Source organism: Eumetopias jubatus, unplaced genomic scaffold (assembly GCF_037043125.1).
Source record: "Eumetopias jubatus isolate StellerSeaLion01/CBP00866 unplaced genomic scaffold, mEumJub1_p1.0 scaffold_2, whole genome shotgun sequence".
NCBI lineage: Eukaryota > Metazoa > Chordata > Mammalia > Carnivora > Otariidae > Eumetopias > Eumetopias jubatus.
In genome coordinates this window covers 28,727,449-28,742,168 of record NW_028274808.1, presented here as the reverse complement: position 1 = coordinate 28,742,168, position 14,720 = coordinate 28,727,449, and the positions used below count along the sequence as shown (strand labels likewise).

The 14,720-nt window shown below is 38.6% G+C and overlaps 2 protein-coding genes across 6 annotated transcripts in view; one reads left to right on the top strand and one right to left on the bottom strand.

Moving 5' to 3' along the window:
* WRN (WRN RecQ like helicase) overlaps nucleotides 1-2,505 on the bottom strand; it is a 145,847-nt gene extending 143,342 nt beyond the window's left edge. For all 3 annotated transcript variants that reach the window (XM_028087591.2, XM_028087592.2, XM_028087594.2), the window contains exon 1: nucleotides 2,361-2,505. The gene's annotated coding sequence lies outside the window, so the exon portion shown is untranslated. The remainder of the gene's footprint in view (nucleotides 1-2,360) is intronic.
* Nucleotides 2,506-3,102: 597 nt separating this feature from the next.
* Nucleotides 3,103-14,720, top strand: part of PURG (purine rich element binding protein G) — a 37,264-nt gene continuing 25,646 nt past the window's right edge. For 2 of the 3 annotated variants that reach the window (XM_088021393.1, XM_028087604.2), the window contains exons 1-2: nucleotides 3,103-3,175; nucleotides 3,480-4,349. In XM_088021393.1, coding sequence (XP_087877519.1) covers nucleotides 3,486-4,349 — 864 coding nt within the window. In that variant the 5' untranslated portion in view covers nucleotides 3,103-3,175; nucleotides 3,480-3,485. Of the gene's footprint in view, nucleotides 3,176-3,479; nucleotides 4,530-14,720 lie in introns of those variants that run through there. The other variant, XM_028087601.1, reaches the window with a different exon arrangement.

Below are 14,720 nucleotides of genomic sequence, written 5' to 3'. Positions count from 1 at the left end.
AAAGAAAAGAAAAGAAAAGAAAAAAGAAAAAAGAAAAGAAGAAAGAAAGGAAAAAGAAAGAAGAAAATTATTTGGAGAAGATATGGAGAAATTGGAATCCTTGCAACATCACTGGCTGAATGTAAAACAGGGCCACCAATGTGGTTTGGCAGCTCCTCAACAAACTAAACAGAATTATCATATGATTCAGCAAGTCCACTCCTAGATATATACCCAAAAGAATTGTAAACAGGAACTCAAGCAGATATTTGTAATGTCCAGAGCAGCAAAATTCACAATAGCCAAAAGTAGAAAAAAACCCGTGTCCATCAACAAATGATTAGATAAAACATAGTATAATCACACAATGGGATATTATTCAGCCATAAAAAGGAATTAAGTTGATACATGGTACAACATGGATGAACCCTGAAAGCATTATGCTGAGTGAAATAAGCCAGATGCAAAAGCACAAACATTAGGGTGCCTGGGTGGCTCAGTTGGTTAAGCGACTGCCTTCAGCTCAGGTCATGATCCCGGAGTCGGGGGATCAAGTCCTGCATTGGAGCTTGGTGCTCAGCGGGCAGTCTGCTTCTCTCTCTGACCCTCCCCCTCCTCATGCTCTCTCTCGCAAATAAATAAATAAAATCTTAAAAAAAAAAGCACAAATATTAAAAAAAATAAATTAAAGATAAAAATAAAAAAATTTTAAGAGCCCAAATATTGTGATTCCAGAACGAGCAAATTCATAAAGAGAGATTATATTAGAGATTACCAGGAGCTAGGCAGAGGGGGCAATAGGGAATTACTGCTTAATTAACCAGTTAGTTAAAATTTGTTTGGGGTGAAAAACTTTTTAAAATAGTGGTGATGGGGGCACCTACCTGGGTGGCTCAGTGGGTTAAGCATCTGCCTTTGGCTCAGGTCATGATCCCAGCTGGGATCAACCCAAATTGGGCTCCCTGCTCAGCAGGGAGCCTGCTTCTCCCTCACCCTCTGCCCCTACCCCTGCCTGTGCTCTCTTGCTGTCAAATAAATAAATAAAATCTTAAAAAAAAAAAAATAGTGGTGATGGCTGTGCAACATAGGGAGTGTAATTAATGTTACTGAACTGTACACTTAAAAATTGTTACATAGGCACATTTTGTTATATATATATTACCACTATTTTGTTTAAAAAGATCATTCAGATGATGGTGTTTCCCTGACAAAACTCTCCAAGAGCTTCCCATCTCCCTCAGAATGAAAACCCAAATTTTCAAAATAACCTACCAGGTTCTACACCATCTGCCCCCTGCTCTTTCATGTCCGATTTTATCTCCTACAATTCTTCTGTTACTATTTCATTCTGCTCTAACTTACTGGCCTCCTCAGCAGCTCTTTGAACACACCAACAGGCTTCCGCAGGGCCTTTGCACTTTCTTTCCCCCAGATGGCCACAGAACTAGCTCGCCCATTTCCTTTAACTCTTTACTCAAAAATTACCTTTTCAGTGAGGCCTTCCCTGACAAGCTATTGTAAAATTGCAGCTCCCTACTCACACCCACAGTCATCATCCCTCTTTCTTTATTATTCTCCAAAGGATTTTCACCTTCTGACATACTGGGGGCATTTGACTTACTGTCTATCTCTCTCCAAAATGAAAGGTCCAAAAGCAGAAAGACTTGTGCCCCTTTTGTTCATTGTTGGTATCCCCAGAGCCTAGGGGAGTGCTCAATAAATATTTGTTGAATTAATAAAAGGAGACCACTATTCGATGACATCAAAATCTAAACTGCCCTATCCATCCCAATATCCCTAAAATTAACATACCAAATTATACAAAACCTTAAGTACCATGACTTACAGACTGCTAAATAAGCATCCTAAGGATTTCATACCATAGGGACTGGTATTTTCACATACTCAAATCTATACAGAAAACAACTCAGATTCAGCCACGAAAAAAAGAAAATTATGGATTTAAAGGATGTAAACTCAAGAAATAAAAATAAAAATAAATAAATAACTCAAGAAATCCAACTTCATCTGCTAAATTACACATAACAGGTTATTTCCCCGGACTTCGCTGTGTAAATATGGAGTGGCTCCCTTTTCTGCAGCAGTAAAGGCTGGACCCGAAGGGCCCAGTCCTAAGGACCCACGACAGGCAACCGGTGGCACAAGCTGAGGGAGGGAAGCTCTGGCCAGGCCAGCGGCAGGTCCCTTTCCTGTATGCTCCGGAGGTGGAAAGGGGCAGAGGACACCCGTTTCTAACGCACCTCCCACACACTGCCCAGAGGCCTGTTTTGCCGGACTGAGCACCTCCAAAGTCGGAGAAGTCTCGAATGATTCCCCAGGGTCTGGAGCTAGCTGAAACAGGGGTGGAGGGGACACGTTACCCTGAGAAGAGTCAGTTCAACCGGCCTCCTCCTTCAGCCGGGTGACTTGTGAAGCGCCACAACAGCAGGGCCTGGAACCCAGGCATCCAGGCTAAAAAGCAATTCGACAGACTTTATTCCCGCGCTGCGGAGCGCACGCCGCAGCGTCACGGCGCCTCCAGCACACATCGGCTCCGGAAGGCGGATGCCCCGCCCCCGTCCCCGTCCTCCGCTCGAGGGGCGCTGCAGCCCTGCCACCAAGCCCAGCTGGCTACGCGGCGCGCATGCGCAAGGACTCTCGCTGCCGCTGAGTACTCCGGGAGGTGTAGTCTCTATGCCGGCGCCGGTGGGCCGCCAGAGTCCTGCATCCCGGCGGAACCTGGAGAAGTCTGAACACTCTCGCCACCCCCGTCCTCATTCCCGTCTTCGCACCTGTCCAGTCATCTCGCACTCACGCTCCGTCCCCGCGCTCTGGGCTTCGGTCTCGGCGCGCCCCCAAGAAGAGCGCGAGACCTTCTCTTCCCTTCAGCGGGCTGTACTGGAGGAGGCGGGGTCCACGGCCCGCCCCCTGCCGCCACCCCCTTCTCCCCTCCCGGCGGGTATCGGGCCGGTGCCCGAAGAGAGGCGGCGGCCCCCGCAGCGGCCGCAGGAGGGGCGGCGGCGGCGGGCGCCGCAGGCGATGCCCCTGCCCGGCTGCTCCGGCGGGGGACGGTGCGAGCGGCGGCGGGGGAGCTGGCGGGGGGCAGCAGCTGCGGCGGCTGCAGCAGAGGGGCCGAGAGCTGGCGGCGGCGGCGGTCGTGAAGGGCATCGGTAGCGGCGGTGATGGCAGTGTCGATGTGAGTGTTTGCTGGCTGGGGACCCCGGGGCTGCGGAGCCCGAGGCTGGCGGCCCGGCGGCGAGCGGGAGGCCCGGGCGGCGGAGGGATGCTCTGTGCGCGGTGCAGAGCCGGGAGACGCCGCCTGTCGCCGCCGACGGTCGGGCAGAGGCGGGAGCCGGGCTCTGCGGCGGCGGGCTCCGTGCACCGCGGCCCGGAGTGGGGGTCCCGGGCGGAAGCGGGGGCAGCGCAGGCCGAGGGGCGTCTGCGATTGTTCTCAACACCCCTCCCCCACCCCACCCCGTGTGTCTGTTTGTCACTTGCAGCTGAAGATGGAAAGAGCCAGGCGAAGGGGAGGCGGCGGCGGCCGCGGCCGCGGAGGCAAGAATGTAGGGGGCTCTGGCCTAAGCAAGAGTAGACTCTATCCCCAGGCCCAGCACTCCCACTACCCCCACTACGCGGCTTCAGCCACCCCTAATCAGGCTGGGGGCGCAGCCGAAATCCAGGAGCTGGCCTCCAAACGAGTGGACATCCAGAAAAAGAGGTTTTACCTAGACGTAAAGCAAAGCTCCCGGGGCCGGTTCCTAAAGATAGCCGAAGTCTGGATAGGGAGAGGCCGGCAGGACAATATCAGAAAGAGTAAACTGACTCTGTCCCTGTCTGTGGCAGCGGAGCTGAAGGACTGTCTAGGGGACTTCATCGAGCATTACGCCCACCTGGGCCTGAAAGGCCACCGGCAAGAGCATGGCCACGGCAAAGATCAAGCCTCCAGGAGGAGACAGAAGCACTCGGCACCCTCCCCACCTGTCTCTGTAGGGTCCGAAGAGCACCCTCATAGTGTCCTCAAAACAGACTACATAGAGAGGGACAATAGGAAATATTATCTAGACCTAAAGGAAAATCAACGGGGTCGCTTCCTAAGAATTAGACAAACCGTGATGCGAGGGACGGGCATGATAGGTTATTTTGGTCACAGTTTGGGCCAAGAACAGACTATTGTGCTCCCCGCACAAGGAATGATTGAGTTTCGTGATGCCTTGGTTCAGCTCATTGAAGACTATGGCGAAGGGGACATAGAAGAACGAAGAGGTGAAGATGATGACCCACTTGAACTCCCAGAGGGGACTTCTTTCAGAGTGGACAATAAAAGGTTCTACTTTGATGTGGGCTCTAATAAATATGGAATTTTCCTGAAGGTAAGTGAGGTGAGGCCACCTTACCGTAATACTATTACTGTTCCATTCAAAGCTTGGACAAGGTTTGGGGAGAATTTTATCAAGTATGAAGAAGAGATGAGGAAAATTTGCAACAGCCATAAAGAAAAGAGAATGGATGGCAGAAGGGCCAGTGGTGAAGAACAAGAATGCCTCGACTAGAGTGAAATTGAACTCCATCAGGCAAAATTTAAAATCATAAATTGGCTAAAAGTACTGATCCATAATCATTTGAAGAAGTTTTTCCTCTTTTTTTGGCCCTTTGTTATTAGTAATACCTCCGATAGTTTATACTTCAAGGAGTCTGATTCTCATGTTATACATAGAACATTATAATTCTTATGGGAATTCCAGCCTTCCCAGAGCTAAATAGTGTAGTTGCTTCAACTGCTCCAGACTATTGAAGTATGCAAATCAGCACAAAATATGACATTCTGACCTTCTAAATACCATAACTAAGATTTACATTGCACTATGACATGATCCTGAGAACATATACGTATACTTAATATGGAAGTGTCAATTTCTATTTAACCAGTTCCCAGAGAAAGTATTCCACCCCTACTTCGTTAAAAGCTGCTAAGCTTACCTGTAGGGCAGTTACCACAGAAACAGAAATTGACCTCAAGTATAGTATTAATATATTTCTTTATACAAGAACATGTAGAAACATATTAGTTCATTGGATAACTGAATATCAAAAAGTACCATGAAAGAATCAAATCTTACAGCTCCGATAGTATTCTATAATTTCAAAGTTTGTGGTAACCCTGCAGTTTATAGTTGCCATATCAAAGCCGTGGGAGAGTTTTAATTGGTTATTCTAATCCCATCTTTACCTCTCTTCACTATACCCTATATTTTTATTGACATTCCAAAGTTTGAGGAATTACTTTTATATCGCTGTTGAGTGGGAGGCTTCATCCTATGGCTTTGCTATGGAAATCTTGGCGGTTTAGCCTTTCATGCTAATTTGAAGGTTGTGAGAGTTTTTTTCCCAAAATATATCATGGACTCAAGGTGTTATATTTTATGCTTCTTCTTTAGCACTATTTCAGAGGGGTTGGTGCACCAGTTAACTGATACAAAAATACATCTGTAATAATACATTTTAGTAGCTCTTTTGCTACCCTTAAAACAGTGTCAACACTTCCAATATAAACCTGGCTTTTACAGGTATTTTAATTCCAGGAAAAAAAAATCAACTCTTTTTCTAAAAAGCACTTAGAATATAAATTTTCAGCCTGGGAAAATTATTTAAGGATTGGTTATAAACATATTTGAAAGGAAAATTCAGGCATTTTCCAAGGTGCTCTTTATGATACTTAAAAAGGTTTACTTTACACAAGACTCACCCATTTAAAGTAATTAAAAATTACTTTCCAGGAAGTGCCACAGCAATTTTTCAACACCTAAGCAATTTTTAAACAAGTGGATATAGTGTATATGTGTACCAACCCACCCTGTATTAACTGACTGGAATTTTATCTGTTGAGCTGCATTTTATTCTGATTGAAATTATTGTCTTTTATCTTGGCTTTATTCACCTCCCACACAATAAGTCCATATAATCATGTTTAAGAGCCAGACACTGATTTCAACCCCCAAATATAGCTCTCATTGATGAGAGCTGGCTGCATGGATTGAGATCAGAATGTAGCTCTCCTTTTATATGTTATAAGTAGTTCAAAATTATTTTAATAATTTTTTCCTTCAGCAGTTTGTCCCCAAATCCATTTAAGTAAGGTCACTAAGAGAACTTTGTGAGTCAAGAAAAGAGTATTACCAGCTTATCTTATTTAAAAACAAGCAATCAGTAACCCAGACATATATGCTGGTATTGGTTTTCAGATTGTATTTCATGTTTCCTCAAGTAGTGTGAAGGAATCTCATTAGTTCATTATAATTGTGGACCATCTGGATTACTATGGAACAACTGAAGGTTAGAAGATAATGTTAGTACTAGAGTTAATAGCACATGGTGGGTGTTGAGACTCTAAAAGTAGCAAGGATCTTTAAACAGTCCTAACTGTAAAATAACTATTGTAGACTTGATAAAAAGTAGTTTTTGGTATATGAAGGAGTGATGTGCACTTGAATTACTGTACTACTGATTGTTATTGCTGCCCATCATAGTGCCTATTAATAATTATCAACCTGTCAGATTTTGGCAAACTGGAGCGATGAATGTTCCAGTATTCGAGTGTTCCTATCACTGTTGCTATGACTATATACTCTCTCTTAAAACCTTCCCTCCTAAAATATTTATATCCATTAAATCTTTTTTGGTTTTTAGTCTGATAAGATTTGAGTGTTTATGTCTATATATATACATACATGTGTGTATATATACATATACACAATACTGTCAGACTTAAAGATAAATATCTTTAATTCATTGTATATAAATATTAATTTTGCATTAATTATTTAAGTCAAGAATCAGTTAGTAGCCAAATCTACATTGTATGTATACTTCAAAGTTATTACCATCTCAAAGCTATAGATTGATAGATGCATATATACTGGCAATTGAATATACATTAGAATCACTAAGCCTTCTACCAGTCCTTTTGTTTCACTTTTTTATATGTGTTCATTGAAAAATGAAATGATGTCATGATTTTTTGATACTTAAAATTCCCAATTATTCATTAGCCATAATCAAATAAGATCCAGTTCAAAACTCTGGTATTAGGACATGTATTGCCATGTATCTTATAAAATAAGCTACTATTTTTATCTGTGCAATATACATTTTATTTATTGTCATTTGTAACATAAATGAAGCTGCAAGTGTACATGGTATTCTTCAAAATAATAGGATCCCAGCCTTGAAGACATTAAAACTCTTAAGGCAACTGGATGTTAGAAGTAAAAAGAGCATTCAAGTTAGTAACCAAAATTACTAGTTCACTGTATAATTCTAAAACACTGATGATGTTTGCACATAATGACCCAAGTATAATGTGGTATAGACTCAAAACTGTAATAATATAAGCTAATAGTATGAAATTTGGAAACGGGTTCCTCCTAATAGTTGGCAGTGTGCTCCTAGCAATTGAAAGCAGCACTAGTCTGTTGCTTATATGCAAAAGATGCAATGTATTATAAAAGGATTAAAAGTTCTGCCACATTTTATAATTTTCCTTGTTAAAGCCCCAAACTGCCATGTCCCTTAAACTTGAGTCAAACACAAGCTTATTTGCACTAAAGAGCATGGCCAAAAAAGAAATGACAGGGTGGAAAAGCTAGTTGGAACCTCTTGAAATAATTGGTTCTAATGGGAGAATTTCACATTTGTCTATTAGAAAGCTATATGGTCCAGGCAGACAATCTGTCAGTTCACTAATTTAATAATGCACTTTACCTTTTGTATATAGAAGATGTACATTTATGCCACTTGACAGGTGGGATGTGTTTCAATAACTATGTAGTTAGAATCTGTAGGGTGATCTCTTGCATGCAGATGTTTGTGTTGGAACTGCTATAATAACAAGTTTCCATTAAATCGGTGTAATGGAGGAGGGTAGAAGATGCTTTTGAAACAAATCCCAATATATTTAACAAACACTTTTCAAGTAGAGTTCATATTTGTATTCTTAAGACCTAAAATCAATAAAAAAAAAAAACCATTTCTAGCCCAGATTAGTATTAGAGTTGAGACTCTATGTAGTTGAGACTCCCCGTAATACCCATAATACCCTGAAAGTTAATTTTGGGAATTTGTGCAGATAAAAAAATTTTAATAATTCTGTTTCATTGTTGATGTGTGTTAAAGTGACTAATGAAAAGACAGTACATGATACTGTATTAGAATTAAAAGTATGGTTGGCTGATAGGGCCTCATTAAGAAAACACCCAGACTAAAGAAATAAAGTTTCAAATTAGGAAAATGCAAAGAGCCTAAGAACCACTGCTAAAATAAACATAGTATTATTTCAAAATTTGCAGAACTAACTTTCACCAACCAAAAAGGGTATTGGGAGATTTAGTGTATCCTTTCATCCTAAAAACTTCCTGAGATGTACATTTGAAAACTAGATAATTGTTGCTTAATAATAGGTTGTATGTACTTTACTAAGAAACACTGTGTACTAATAATTCATTGAGAATATGCTATATTTACTGCATTCATTTTATATATATGGATAAGAATACATTATATATAGTCATTCTATCTTAATATATTCATGTATTTATATTGTAATTTTGCAAATATTTTCAGTAAAATAAACATTTATCTGAGCTGCACAATTTGGAGAGGATGAAATTGGAATACACCCTCAGACACTCATTTTTAATAAGCAGCTACCATTGAAAGTTGATGTATGTACTATCACTCCTTTAGATTTTGTTTTATGGTTTATTTTAATATTTAAGAGATTAGGACTTAATTTGAACTTTTAAGTGGTGTTCTGAAAATAATTTTTATAAGTGTGAGATTTTTTTCCCCTGCTTATTTCAAAATGTCTTTCATTGGAACTATTTATAAAATCCTATTCCAAGCTTTATGTAAGGGCTTGGCTTAGTCACCACATAGTTAGAAGTCTGTCATTACCAAAACACCAAACATCTTTGGCAGGATAAAATCTAAAGTAAACCACAGAGAGAAGTTAAAATTGATTCTATGCCAACAGAATAATACAGGTATAATATTTATCACTGCCAAGTAAGATTCTTAAAGTCCTTCTGAAGTTTCCTTAAAGATTTCTTGAATTTCATAGAGAAATGGTGGCTAATGGCTAACCCATTGGAGGAAGAGAGTAAAGATGTTAGCATGCTCGTGAGACAACCCATACTCCACAGTACTCTAGCAATGAGGTACAGGGAAAATGTGTTTTTCCCAAGTTAAGGTCATGTGAAATTTGAGTTTTTGGATCACAGTTACTGTCAGAAAGTAAATATAACAAAATTTATGTAGGTGGATCTTGGAAAAACAATATATGCGTTAGTATATTTTCTTGTATAATGTAAAAAAATTAGTCTTTTTTTCTTAATTTGACATGATTGTTAAAATTAAATTTATTTTAGTAGTGGGTTTTTAATCAATATTTTTGAATAGGGAAAACATATATATGGTACAAAATTTAAATGCTACAGTTAGTGAAAAGTAACAACCAGTGTTACCAATTTCTTGTGTATCCTTCTAGAGTTACTCTGAATATACAAGCATATGTGTATATAAATATATTCTTTTTGCACATACAAATGAAAATATATACACTGTCCTGTACCTAGTAGTATCAATTTTGGATGTCATTTTAAATTAATTTTTTCCCTTTTATTCAGATACCATACTTGATCTAGTTAACATAGCACTTAATTTGAACTATATTATTACACCACGGGAACCTCAAGGAAATTTTAAATGAATCCCATTGATATTTACTTAAAATGCAAATATATGTATATATTAATTTAAAATGTATAAATGTTTATTTTCCCTTCCTAACCTAACCACCTTGCCCTTCCTGTCTTCCCGTCTTCCTTCCCGCAAAAGAATATTGGTCTTTTTCCTGAAGTAATATGGTTCAGGACTGGCAAGATACTAAGCTATTTTACCAAGTGTTATTTTAGCTTAACTATATTCTCCAATGAAAAACACCCATATTTAAAAGCTTTAACAAATTATCACTTTCAGTCAAGTTTTTACTAATTCTGCTATTATCTTACTTTTATCCAAAGACTTTGCCATTATGAGAGCAAATGAGTACTAGAACTATAGTGAAAGGTTATGCTATGACTGTTGAAATCTTTTGATTTGTTAACATGAGCTTTATCTTTATGATGATAAGGTTATTAATGAATAATGCCTTTAGCAACTTATAGTCAAATCCATCACTACACAAAAGGGGTAACACTAGTCCTGATTGTTTAAAGCATTCATTCCCCCACAGAAGGACTCAGAGTCTGTCAGATGTCCTTGGGACCAGAAGGGGTACTACGATGATTTGGAGAGAGATGAAAACTTTGGGGCTATGAGGTTTCAACTACAACTAAACCATCCCCATTCTCTGCTAGAAGAGTATAAAACAGTAAGTTGTTTTTTAAAATGAAGTGAGTATAATGCTTTAATAGTTTTTCAAAACCTCCCCCGTCCAAAAAAATCATTATTCTCTTTTCATTCACATCAAGCATGTATTTTAAAGTCACCTTTCTAATAACCACCAAGAAAAAATTATCTGACAAATTGAAAGTTCCATATTGGAACCCTGAAGGATACTATCTAGTTATAAATCAAATCAACCAGAGTAAAAGATCCAGTACTGTTAGAAATACCTTAAAATATATGAGGATTGGGGGGGATTTTTTTTAATGGATTTGTATCTGTAAATTTTATGAAAATGTTAAAAGGTTTGAAAAATTCAAGCATTGGTTTAAACTTTAGAATATTATCTCCATAATTGGTGGCATGATTTTCTGTTTGTAAAATGAGAGAGTTGTTAGAAGACAGAATCCTCTTAAACATATATATTTAAAGCATAAAAGTTTGTTTCTTTTAATGATCAATAACTCATCATCCTTTGCAGAATCTATAACAATGGTTAAAATCTCCAGGTATTTGCTTGTTCAAGCTTAAAATGGTTTATATGTTTTGCTTCTTATTTAAAGAAAGGGGTCAAAAGGAAGGTAAATTCTCCTGCAGGAATGAGTTTTGCTTAAATTTAGGCTAAAAAAAATTAGGAATTTCCCATCCTTAATCAAGGAGTTGCCCATGTTAGTACTTTCTGGTAAATTATGTTTTCCAAACTATCTTCTTTCAAAAATCCTTTGTGAGAAATCGCTTATTCTTATTGAGGCCAGTGACATCTCCCAGTGAATAAAAACTTGACTCATAATGAAATTAGTGCTGCTACAGTGAAGTTAGTTAGTGATGTGAATATAAAGAAAATACTCATTTAAATGAAATATAAAGTTTCTTCTTTTCTGTTGTTGACTTATTTCTAAGACTGAATAGGAGTTGCTTATCCTCTCAATTTTCCCCCTTGTATACTTAGTTTCTATGTTATTCTATTCAAAATTTTCAGGAAATAATAGGGGTAAAGAAAAGGGAAAGTAATCCCTAAGAAAAATGTTCATAGTAGTTAAAAGTTAGAGTTGCTCTAATTGTAAGATTGGGGGGAAAAATCCTCTTGTGGGTTTTTGTCTTTATCAAAATGATGGTATAAACCTGTTTGCTTTATTTGATCTGATTAAAGACAGACTTTCTTTTGAGATGCCTATATTCAGAAATATTTAGTATCTTATTTTTCTTAGAGAAAATGGTTCTGTAGTATAGTACATATTCTTCAGGATTTTATTTCTTGTGGATCTGATGAGGTTCTTGCCTAGAGGTAGCAAATGTATAAGTAGAAGAGAAGAGAAAGGTCGTGGCTTATTATTTTGTTTGCCTATAACAAAGGAAATCGGTATAACTGAAATGGGAGAAATAAGACATTCTCAAAACTAAATCCCTACTTATTTAACCTTTAAAAGATCATTTGAGAAAGAATAGTAAGACCTAATTCTGCCAGTGGATGGCCTCTCAGCAAACCATTTAACTTCAGTAGGATGACTTCCTTTTATGAAAAATGAACAAGGGGCTCCTAGGTTGCTCAATCTGTTAAGTATCAGCTCAGATCAGGTTAGGGTTGTGAGATCGAGCCCTATGTAGGGCTCCACACTCAGTTCAGAGTCGGCTTGAGATTCTCTCCCTTCCCCTCTCTCCCCCACCCCCCACCCCTCTCCCCAGTCCCGCTCACTCTCTCTAAAAATAAAATAAACAAAATCTTTAAAAAAATGAACAAGATCATGCTAGAAGCTAAGGTTCCCTCCCACTCTAAACTTCTAAAATTCTGTATTAATGGAGTGTGAAAGAAAAAGCAGAGAATACCAGAATTGGAAAGTGTAAGACAGTCTCTCTTTATAGTAAAAACAACTGTAATAATGCAGCAATCTGTGATGATACCCAAAGAACATGCAGAAGTGGCAGTTTTTTATCCCATGTATGTATCTCTTGAGCCACACAAAATGAAATTTTGTTCCTAGTCCTTTTTGAGATCAAATTGTTATACACTAACTACGTGACTATCCTATGCTTTAAATTTTATAGAAATATTTTTATTACCTATATGAGGTCTTATCCTTGGAAGCATCACTTGTTTCTACACATTCTGTGGTCACTTCTTATATTGTGCATGGCAAAAGAATTTTAAAAATAACATCATTTCCTGAAATGTCATCGTACCTGAAATAATCTTAAATTACATTGCTAAATAATACACTGCTACTATTACTACAGGGACCCCTGAGAATGAAGTACTACCCTTGACCTCTATTTCCTTGGTCTGTTGAACATAGTATGTTACAAGTAATGATGTTTAACAAAGGAAATCAGGAAGGGCACTGAACTGTGAACAGTAGGGTTCTACTTTAGAGGACATGTAACTACTAGGCTGTGCAAAGATAAAACATCATAATGAGTTTGTTTGTTTTGTTTTTAGCCTTGAGAAACTACCAAGGTTGATGATTGAAGGGGAAGAGAAGAACACACAAGGATTTTTGTCCCAGATGCATTTATTTAAGTGCCCCAATCCTCCAGTGGACAAGTGTGCTACTACCACTCTCAATAGAGCACAGGGAAAAGAGAGACCTCTCCCCCTAGACCTCTCTTTTTCGTGCCCGTTTGTTTATCAAAGACAGTGCTTCAGAGTAACCAAAGTGTATTTTGAAATGTGTATTTTATTAATTTCAAAAATATCTGTGCACATAAAATTCCATTGCAGACATACTCCATATACTAAAACAGCTTTTAGCCTGGTGGTGGTTCACAATAGCAGTCTGGTTGGTCAGTTCTCCACAAATTCTATCCAGTGAATTGGCCGTTGTAATGTTTTTCTCCTCCCTCTTCTTAAAAATAACAGATACATTTTAGGTTCTTGGTTGTTTCTTCTTCAGTGTTGCTTGAAGTCTAAGTGGGATATGAGAGAATAGTTTAGTTGGGCCGTTACTTGCCCTTGTCATTTTGTAGAAATTGTCCTTAGCTTCTCATTTCAAACATTCTCAGCAACTTTACCAAAAGAACACACGTAAGTGCCAAAACTACCCAGCAAATAAAACAGCAGAACCATAAGATAATAATTTAGAAGTAAGGATAAGGATGTATACAAGACACCTAGATACAAAAAAAAAAAAAAAAAAAAAAACCCTTATCATTTGCTAATTTGCTTCAGAAGCTGCTGTATTTTATTTCTCGGTTTTTCAGACGAGCAGTGTGATTTATACCAATGATTGAGAGTCTAGAATCTCAATTGGATAAAATAGTTTGAAAGTTCAGTTGAATTTATTATGGAATTTTATCTTTTGCTCTTCTCCAGAAAGGGTAAACCATGCTATAGTCATATAGAAAAATTGAGTTCTAAAATTCCATCACTCATAATTTTCTTCCCTTCTTTTTCCCCCTCTCATGCCCTGTACCCTGTTAGAAGCGGGTTAGAACACTAATTTCTCCCACTACCCCCATGGCCCCACTCCATCCTATTTATTTGTTTAGGTGACAATTGAAACACAATAGAGAAAGGCTAAAGGAATCGCCTATGAACTAGATCTATAGATGAAGAAAGACGGGCTACTACGTCACTCAATCTCAACACTCCTACCACATTTCTATACAGCAGTTTAGGAATGTGGTAGAATAGAAATATTTCACTTGCGAAGATAGGGGCTGAAAGTTCAGTTAATCCAACTTTTCAGTACACAATGGATCTTCAGGAAATAATTTGACTAGCATAATTGACAGGTAATTTCAGAAATGAGTTTAGCCTCTAGGAAAATTGCACCATGACCGTTTTTAAAGAGAAGGTGGTAACAAAGGAAGAGTCGATCAAGATTTATTATTACTAACCACTATTACTTACTGAAACCTATCATATATTAGGCATTGCTGAACCCCTTGTAACTCGTCTAATCCTTATAGCAACCCTATTACCAACCCATTTTAATATGATTTTCCAGAGATTTCCAAAACTGGTTGAGTATTTCAGAACTAATATATTTGAACCCAAATTGACACCAAGCCAAAGATTGTACTCATTCAATTAGGCCAAACTATCTTGAGGACATACTCCAAAATGTAAGCCTCTGACTAATAAAGCACAGTCTACCTTCGAACACCACTGGTAAATCTGCCTCAGATTACTAGGAGTTATTTTATCCAAAACTAATCCCTGTGTATGGGGCAGGTGCCACCAGGAGACACTCCTTATGTAAGGGTTCATCTAGTTCGTTGAAATTCAGTACTAATAAATACAACTTATTTGATCTTTAGTATAGTCTACAGATTGAACCTCTCATCTCAACCAACTATTTTAA